The sequence below is a fragment of the Sardina pilchardus genome, chromosome 15 (assembly GCF_963854185.1).
Source record: "Sardina pilchardus chromosome 15, fSarPil1.1, whole genome shotgun sequence".
NCBI lineage: Eukaryota > Metazoa > Chordata > Actinopteri > Clupeiformes > Clupeidae > Sardina > Sardina pilchardus.
Genome location: NC_085008.1, coordinates 7,726,622 through 7,736,535, shown reverse-complemented (window position 1 = coordinate 7,736,535; position 9,914 = coordinate 7,726,622). Strand labels below are relative to the sequence as shown.

The window sequence follows — 9,914 nt, the reverse complement described above, 5'->3', positions numbered from 1 at the left end:
GGTTTTATCCAAAGCGACTTCGATGTAGGCTACAGTTTACACTTTCACTTGATTTTATTACTGTAAGAAAATGTAAGCATTGTGAACATGTATTCACTGACTGCATATTGTGTGAAAACAATATGAAATGTGTGAATGGTATGGCCACAAAAGACCGATGCTGTGCTAACAGTGTTTAGAGTTTTGAAAATGTGTCAACTGAATGGACAAACGCTCATTAGCGATTGAAAAAAAAACTGTACTTCGCTTTAGCCTTCTCTTGAAGCACTCTCCATCTAGGCCTACACATCGAACGTGCACGGTTATGTTTACCCCTCTACAGCACCCGTAGTTCACAGTAAAACAGACGTGTACGTACCGTATGACTACGACGCAAATTACAGGAAGTTGCATTAGACAGGTTGTTCTCTGGTTGTTTTGGACCAGATGTCACAGATGTTATGCGTTGAATTTTAGAGTGAAGGCGTAATTTGCTTCCATCAAATTGTTACTAATGTATTATTGGAAGAATGGCGTCAGATTTAACGTTAGACTTCGAAGATCATCTAGATCATCAGGATACAACAATGAGTAACGTTGTTTCGGGGAACATATGCATTGACCAGGATGGTGAATGGGGTAAGTTAACGTTAAGGCTAACTTTAGCTCCTCATTATGAAACCAAGTTCATTCACCTCATTCACTGTTGAAATTGCTACTTTGCTTTTGTAGTCTAGTAAAGGAAACATGTCACCGTTATGTTGTATCTGTTATCTAAATTTAACATGTCACCGTTATGTTGTATCTATTATGTAACAAATAGCTAGTGGCTAGCCTAGCCATGTGTAGCCTAATGAAGTGGTGCTGTACATGACAGGCGTTGCATCATGGTGTAGTTCGTAGCTGTATAGCTGACTTGTTTGGCTAACATGGTACTGTAGTTTCTGGAGTGAGACCTGTAATTTTAGACCTGTAATATCAGGCCCACCCCCCTGTTACATAAGTGTACAGCACGCATGTGCATTTACCCTGCTTAGGTCTGGTTGATTTCTGATTAGAAGCCGTCACAGTTTTGATAAACAGAAATAACTTGAGGCTGTCTTTGTCGTCATGCCCGTGGTGTAGCGATGCTGTGTGTCCGTATTATATTGAATGCATTTAGTTAGCAGCCTGAATGTAAGTGTCTGATAGAGTATTTATAAGTTGAGCACTCTATTTATGTCCTACTGTCTATTCACTGTAGACAGTAGGGTTGTTTTTACAGAGCATGTTGAAGGTTCACACTTTACTTAACCTGTAATCTGTTCCCAGTGGAGATGTAACCATTGCCTCTGTCTCCATCAACAGACATCAGCCTGTTTGATGAGCTGGAGGGCCTTGGGGATGCGGATGAGCTCCTGAGAGCTCTAGAGGGGGTTGCCTATGTGAGTCTGCTGCTGCTGGTCTCACTACTCCTCCCTACACTCGACACAGCATATCATACAGTCTACCCCATAGACTGCTCTACATACAGTCTGTGATCTACCCACTCCACATACAGTTAGGCTATAGGGCCCGTAGCTCATAACATATGGGTTGGCATGACATCTGCATATTTGCAGTGTTTTATGTATGTTTTTTGTGCATTTATTTACAGTGTGTGTGTGTGTGTGTGTGCGCGCACGTGTGCATGCATGTGTTTGTTCCACTGTGTGCCATATGTAATGGCATGTCTTTGTTCCTATGCTCAGGCCGGCGAGGTCCCTGATTTGGACTTTGACATGGACCTGCCTCGCTGGGGTCCAGACACCAGTGGAGATGCCAGCAGCACCTGCACAGGTAAAAATCGGACCCAGAGCCAGAATAACCACTGGCCTAGGGTTAGTCAGTCATCCTTAATTTAGCCCCAGCGAATCTGCCCTCAAAGATCAGACGGGGCAGTTGAGTGTTGCAAGGCAGGCATAATTTACCTTTGTTTTCATAAATATGAAATTCTAAAACTAATCACTTCAGAAAAACAGAAATATGACACATGGACAGTCTTTTAGTGTCATTATCTCCTCTTTTAGTTCCTGTTGATGCAGGGTATCAGTGTTCTATCACACAGTTGTAAATGCTGTATACTTCCTCATAATGATCTGATTCTGCTTCTGCTGCAGTTTTCAGAACCAGTTTAGCTGCTTCAGAGTTATTCAGAGACATATACATATAACTTGGTCAGGGCTTCTCGGAAAAGGAGTCAGTCTCGAACCTGTGCACCTAATTATGATAAAGCTGCTTTTAAATTCTTTTTTTTTTTTTAAATTCTCTGTCTTTCTATCTATCTATCAATCTATCAATCTATAAATTACAGGAATGTCTGTCTGTCTGTCTGTTTGTCGGGCATGAGTAAGTGCAGTGCAAAGTTTGACGTTGTTTGGATAAATAATGCAAAAGATGATTCCACAGATTTTACTACAACTGTTGGCCAACACACATGGGTATGCAGTGACTGATCAGAATGATGTAAAAATGATGAGCAATAAACTGACACTTCGAATAGCCCAGGCTACTTGAATAAACAAGCAACAATTCTGACTGCAAGATCCCAAAATGAAACGGCTGATGGGCTAAATGGTACCAAATTTAACAACGTTTCAGAATGCCACACAGATAGAGTGACGGACAGAGTGACATGTCACGTATGCTACATGTACCAAAGACTGTTTGAGTCAAATCGTTGCAAATGTCATCTCATATGATGATGCATCTTTCTATAAAATGGTTTGTCTTCTAGGTCATTTAGTTATTCCATAGGCTAAACATATAGCCTTACATCAAAGCTTTAGGCTTATGTCATTTCGATCCACTACAGACAAAAAGTAGCAGACAGAGCGTGATGTCACTTACAGTCTACCGGAGATTGGCAAATTTCATACAATGAAGCATCATTCATTCCATAACATTTTTTGTCTACTCTATCAGGACGTTATTCAGTAAGCTTAACAATACACAAATAGCCTTAACTCAAAATCGCTTTTAGGCTTATTTTATTAGTAAAATTGTCACATGCAGTCATGCCTAAATTCTGCTTACTGCACATTAATTATAGGCTAATATAATATGATATTCAGTAATCATTATTGAATGCTTAGCTGGAATTATGTTTTCCCCTATCATCCTACTTTTAAAGCAGCCATACCCGTGGTCATGTAAATGGACTGCGGGTTTTGTATTGGAATGGCATGTTTAAGCCAGGTTTGAACAGGCACTGCACTAGTTTATTATGAGGCACTAAGAGGAATACCATCCAATTTTGTTGTTTTCTGTGCGATGACAATAAAGAATTCTATTCTATTCTATTCTATAAAGCTAATCTAACTTGATAAATCATCATACATTACGAAAGAAAACAATTGGGATATTTGTGTCCATAACAAGACTTCATGAGTATGAAGACCCACTGCAGTTGTGTGTCTTTCTGTTTTCCAGCATCAACCACACTGGCATGTGTCAATATGGCTGCTCTCCAGTGTCACACACACACACACACACACACACTCACAGACACACACTCCCTGAGACCCAGAACACCTGCCTAGTCAAACATCCCCTAACTGCCACGGAGAGCAGCCATATTGACTCATGCCAGTGTGGTTGATGCTGGAAAACAGAAAGACAGGGAATGTTTGACTAGGCAATTATTTACATACAGTAGATCTCGATTTCTTACTTCTGTCAGTACAAAAAAACAATCCGTTTTACCTTGTTTGAATTGCTGGAGCCAGCATACAGTATAAAGCAGCCAGGCAGTTGCTGTGCTACACTCTGGGGGCATGTTGGTGAGCCCCCATGTTTTTTGGAGGGGATGTGAAGGGATGCTAATGTGCATGTGGCTGTGCCCCTGCAGATGGTGACGTGACTGCGGCTTCGTTCTCTCCAGCGCACACCGTCAGCTCCGTGCCCTCCCCCACGTCCTTGGAGGCCCACTCGCCCAACTCCTTCTCGGTAAGACATACAGCTCTTCTCTGTGTGTGTGTGTGTGTGTGTGTGTGTGGGTGGGGGGGGGGGGGTGTTCCTGTGAGCACCTGGCCTTTGAAAAGATTCAGGATATTGGTGCCTCTACATAGTATGATGCAAAGTATGTAGTACGATGCAAATATGTCTTTTGGGATTGTATGTGTGCGTGCGTGTGTTTCTACATGCAAGAAGTCACTTGTCTGTTGACTTAATAGTATGGTGTCATTATATATAGTACAGAGCGCTTCAAGTGTTCAGGTGTTTAGTCGGATTTTTTTTTTTTTTTAATAATAATGTATTAGAGCCTGTGAGAGAAGAGTCCGTCTCCATGTTTAATAATTGCTGTACTAAACTTTTGACATAGTACCTTATGCACATTATGTATGGATTTCTGTGTTTTGTGTGTGATATGGGGATTTAAGGCCTCTATACATAGCTCTGTGTGCATCTATTTTGTGTGTGTGTGTGTGTGTGTGTGTGTGTGTGTGTGTGTGTGTGTGTGTGTGTGTGTGTGTGTGTGTGTGTGTGTGTGTGTGTGTGTGTGTGTGTGTGTGTGTGTGTGTGTGTGTGTGTGTGTGTGTGTGTGTGTGTGTGTGTGTGTGTGTGTGTGTGTGTGTGTGTGTGTGTGTGTGCGCCAGCTGCTCCTATGAGGTGCGATCGAAGGTGAAGTGTGTGGCTCACGCCACCTCCTCCCCACCTGGGCGTCTTAATTAAGATGTTCCATCTGTAAATGAACATCTCAATAGCCCATCAACATGTTGTCAGTTGGCTGACATAGCGTGTGTGTGTGTGTGTGTGTGTGTGTGTGTGTGTGTGTGTGTGTGTGTGTGTGTGTGTGTGTGTGTGTGTGTGTGTGTGTGTGTGTGTGTGTGTGTGTGTGTGTGTGTGTGTGTGTGTGTGTGTGTGTGTGTGTCTATGTGTCACAGCTGTAGATGCATTAGCATAATTTATTGAGCAGCTTCACTTTCACCTAATCACTGCGGAATGTCATCTCTCTCTCACACACACACACACACACACACACACACACACACACACACTCACACATACACACACACACACACACACACACACACACACACACACACACACCTGCTGTGTGAAACCAGAGTATAGGACTCAATCTAATCATCACAAGGGCATCACACACTTTCAATGTGACCATGGCCAGATTCTTATCCATACAACTTTGAAGAGTGTCTTCAGAGTGTCTTCAGACTGAGATGTGCAACAATAAGTACTAGAGAGGACTCACCAAGAAGAAAGACGGCTAATTTTGTGGTTTTCATGTAACCCAGAATCCATCTCCTCATTACATGTTAAGCACAAAGTGAGCCCGGTACATTGATACAGCGCTGCCTGGAAACATACCAGGAAAAAAACAATTCACCAATATCTTCCTAAAGATTTTTCTTATATTTGTTCTTAAGAGCAGCCTACGGAAACTCTTAAGCAGATTCACCAAGGTGTGAATAAGAATGGTTGGTGAATGAGGCCCAGTGCCAACAATGATAATTCAAAGCTATGACTGAACTAGAAAAAATAACAGAAAGAACAGAACCTATTTACAGTGCTGTGGTTTTCTATGTCAAGACCACGTTTGAGTTGACCACTTGGCTTTGGAGCCACCCTCTAGTCCTTGTCTGGACTGTAAGTCGCACTGACCGATTTGAATTGATTTAAGCACCCCTAGTATTTCACCCTCACGCAATATTGCATTACTGTGCCCCAGTAGTAACTCTCCGACTCTTAAATAAAGGTATAATCCTACTAGTATAACATTAATGGCTTTTTCCACTTAAGGCTGAGGGCAACACAGGGCCCTCTCTTTGGCTTTAAGTCCCTGTGGAAAGCTAGAGTGATGCATGAGTAAGATGACCTCTAATCTAAAGGACATTGGCGCCAGCACTCTTAGTGCTATTGGAAAGGGCAAATTAATCAGACTGTTTGTACTATTTTCTGGGTGTATAAAAATGCCTGTGTGTATTTGAGGTTGGCGGGAGAGTGTAATCGTTGGTGTGTATGCTGGGGTCTGAGTGTGTATAATTTGAGGAATGTCTTCGGAGAGGAAGAATGTTCTGCACAGAGGGAGTTGTAGAAGATCACATAACAACATTGTGTGTGTGCGTATGCGTGTGCGTCTGCGTGTGCGTGTGCGTGTGCGTGTGTGTTCTGACAGTGTAAAAGCACTAGTTAGTGGGCTTGCTGCAAGGCAAGCCCATCTATTGCTCTTCTTTGCCCTCTTTTTTAAGACGCTTCTTCTCCTAGTGTTGAGTGTTTGAGCTATAGACGCGGTTCAAACACTAAAATATCAGGCCCGATCCGGTGTAGGTTGCTTGTTAATGTCGGATGGCTGCCGGTTGTCGTTTTTCTGGTATTCCCGTTTTTAAGACCCTTGTTGTTCCGCCAGAGGCGTTTCCCCATTGAAATGAATGGGGGACTGTTCAGGCGTATACATCACTGCCCCCTGGTGAGCAAGCCCACTCTTGCAGCTCCTCCACGGAGATGCACACTTCTAGTTTGTGTGTGTAATGTGTGTGGACTGAGAATGTGAAGACTTTGTCTGACGTGTGTTTGCTCACTGCTTCCCTCTGCAGGACGAAGCTCTCTCTCCCCAGCCTCAGGCGTCACCGCTCTCTGTCTGCTCAGACTCCAGTGGCTTCTCAGAGCTGCCCCCTGAAAGACCACCACCCAAGAGGACCAATCCGACTCCCAGAGGTCAGTCCTCCTCACTGCCAATCACAGTGTCCAGTCCCAGCATACCTGGTCTACTTTGTTAGCTTGTGTAATGTCTAATGATCTTGACACACTACCTAATAGTACTTTCTGCACTACACTTTTAAGATGGATGTTTATTTTTATCTGTGTGTGTGTGTGTGTGTGTGTGTGTGTGTGTCTGTGTGTCTGTGTGTCTGTGTGTCTGTGTGTGTGTCTGTGTGTGTGTCTGTGTGTCTGTGTCTGTGTGTGTGTGTTTGTGTCTCCTTAGCCAAGCCAGTGAAGAGGCCCATTCAGCCGAGCCCTAAGGTGTCCATCCAGCCCCGGCCTGTGATCACAGCTGTGCCCCTGCCCACAGCCGCCGCTGCCTCCCTGCAGGCCAAAACCATCATCCTGCAGCCCCTACAGTCCCTCCAGTCTCTGCAGCCTGTGCTGCCTTTGGTCAAGCCTGCCAGGGTCACCATTCAACCAGCTCCCCCTGCAGGTGAGGAGATGTATTACAATCTGACACTGAATGGTTTATGTCTTCCTGAAACAGGGAAAAAGTGTCGCTAAATGGAGAATTCAACCCCATGTTTTGTGTTGGCTATTTAGGACTCAGTATTAGTGCCATTCCCGCAGGAACCCGCAGCTTAGCCTTTTGAGTGACATAGAGGTTTATTACATGTGTAGCGGAGAAATATTTGTGCTTTCCAGTCTTTAAATTGTTAACTTCAACAACGTCTTCCTCAAACAGGGAAAAAGTATTACAAAATAGAGAGTTCCACCCAATGTTTTGTGTTATCCATCTAGGGCCATGAATGGCTGAGCTCCAGCTGTAAGCCATAGTATCAACCATAGGAGGGAGCTCTAAGCTTACCTATCCAGCAACAATTACATCATATTTATTCATACAGCAGGCTTATTATTCAAAACAAATAATTGCTAAAGTAGAACAATCCAAATGTGAGTGTTGTTTGGAGTAAACTGTAAGTTTAATTGCTATCTGCAATCTGTAATTGAATTGTTCCATAGTACCATAGACAGACATTTCCGCCAAGCACAGTGTACAGTTTTTGTAGCAATTGGTGCTCAATCTTAGTTTTATTTATCAGAATCAGCCTTATTGGCCAGGTTTGCGTAAACAAGGAATTTGACTCCGGTCAACTTTGCTCTCAAAATACAACACTGAAACAAATAAAACACGAAAGAATAAAAACACAGAACAGTAAGAATACAATGAGATACGGTAGGGCAATCGTCCGGAGGGGGATTGGGGCTGGGGATGTCCGCCTCCTTGTTGTCCCTGTCAAGCTTGCATGGTTGTTGACACCTCAACAGGCACAAGCAAGAGGCAATATACAATTCAGAAGAGGGTTGGATTAGTGCATAAACGGTAATGACTGAGGTGAGATCATCTGTTTAGAACACGTTGCAGTCTCGCCTCCTTCCAAGTGTTCTCACTCTTGAGTTAGTGAAACCTTACAGAGTCCAGATGCACGGCACCATGGATGCACTGGTTCTTCAGCTGATGGTGGTGGTGGATTTGCTTTTCAGGTTGTAGGGGTGTTCTGGTTCCCACGTACTCTTCCAGAGGCATGTGTGGGAATGGGAGCTTGTGTGTCTCTTCCGGGGGGTTATGTTAAAGTCCCTCATGTATATGCTGAGATTAGATGTTCTCTGTAGTGATTGTCTCATAAGTGTGTGTGTGTGTGTGTGGGCTTGTGTGTTTGAGTGGATGATGGTTTGCACACGTCATGTTTATCATTGCACACATCTAATATTATTGTTTCTTTGATGTAGTCAGCTTTGGCGTGCTGTCTAAGTGCTGCGGGCTTACATTTTCATAGGATTGTGTGTGTGTGTGTGTGTGTGTGAGCGTGTGAGCGTGTGAGCGTGTGTGCGTGTGTGCCTGTGTGTGTCTATGCATTTGTGTCTGTGTGTCTGCATTTATTGTGTGTGTGTGTGTGCACGTGCATGTGTCTATGTGTTTGTGTGTGTGTGGCTACATTCATTGTGTGTGTGTGTGTGTGTGTGTGTGTGTGTGTGTGTGTGTGTGTGTGTGTGTGTGTGTGTGTGTGTGTGTGTGTGTGTGTGTGTGTGTGTGTGTGTGTGTGTGTGTGTGTGTGTGTGTGTGTGTGTGTGTGTGTGTGTGTGTGTGTGTGTGTGTGTGTGTGTGTGTGTGTGTGTGCGGCGCACTCTCAAAGTCCTAATCTGTTGTCCACTACCCCAAGTTGAGCAGTGGCCAGTCCAAACAACCAGGCCTTACCTCTCTCGGCCTCCCCAGCACACAGAGCAAGACCCTTCCCCAGGTCCCCCCCTCCGGTCAGCTCCACAATAACATCCAGACGGCTTTCAAGTGCGCTTGTCCAGGGCTCTTGCTAACCGATAAGAAGAGCCAGAATGTCCTGTCTGGGCCTGATTCAGATCAAGCATCAACAAAACTTCAGAAGCGGAGAAATCAAAGCGGAGGGATTGGGTGGCCAGCCTGGAACCCTCCTTCCAGTAGAGGGGGAATATTTAAGTGCTCTCACTCAGATGGAGCTTTGATAAGGAGGAGGCTTAGGAAGATGCACACACACACACACACACACACACACACACACACACACACACACACACACACACAGGCACACACTCTCACACGCACACAGGTTTGGAGAGAAGACCTACGGTCCGTTCCTGCCTAAACTCTGTTGGTAGAGGGGCCATGGTGTCCATGATTGTTGTCCTCATTCTATGGTATCGGTGGTAAAAAGGTAGTTGTAAAGTCAGAGGGTTTCCAGACTCTGTTATCCAAAGCGACAGAGACCAGCAACATTGCTGTAACATTGTTACAACGTTGTCCTTGCTTTCGAACCGGGATAGCAACGTTGCGACAATGTTACGACAATGTTGTGGATCACTGCTCAAGCGGTGGCAGTACCGCTGTTCCAAAATGCCCTCTACAATGACTCTAGCAGTGTGGTCAGAGATACTGGCTTTGTGATGGAGAGATGAGAGCTGAAGATGACTGTGTGTGTGTGAGTGAGCGTGTATTTTTTTGTTAGACTTGGGAACCTGTAAACTGCCTGTGGCTTCTTCAGTACTATTTTCATTCTTTCTGGTTTTCTTTCTTTCTTTAGTACTGGTTTCTTCCTCTCTCTTTTTTCTTTCACTTTCTTTCTTTCTCTCCTTGCCTTTCTTCTGTAATTCTTTCTGCTGTTCTCTTTTCTTGTCTGTCTTTCATCCCTTGTGGTGCCTCTTTTGTCTTCCCAGTCCTT

At 44.1% G+C, this 9,914-nt stretch overlaps 1 protein-coding gene across 1 annotated transcript in view; it reads left to right on the top strand.

Moving 5' to 3' along the window:
* Window positions 1-388: 388 nt before the first annotated feature.
* The window catches only part of atf6 (activating transcription factor 6), a 59,066-nt gene continuing 49,540 nt past the window's right edge, over window positions 389-9,914 (top strand). Inside the window, exons 1-6 of the mRNA XM_062555402.1 lie at window positions 389-618; window positions 1,327-1,403; window positions 1,710-1,797; window positions 3,848-3,945; window positions 6,555-6,675; window positions 6,944-7,156. Coding sequence (XP_062411386.1) covers window positions 510-618; window positions 1,327-1,403; window positions 1,710-1,797; window positions 3,848-3,945; window positions 6,555-6,675; window positions 6,944-7,156 — 706 coding nt within the window. The 5' untranslated portion in view covers window positions 389-509. The remainder of the gene's footprint in view (window positions 619-1,326; window positions 1,404-1,709; window positions 1,798-3,847; window positions 3,946-6,554; window positions 6,676-6,943; window positions 7,157-9,914) is intronic.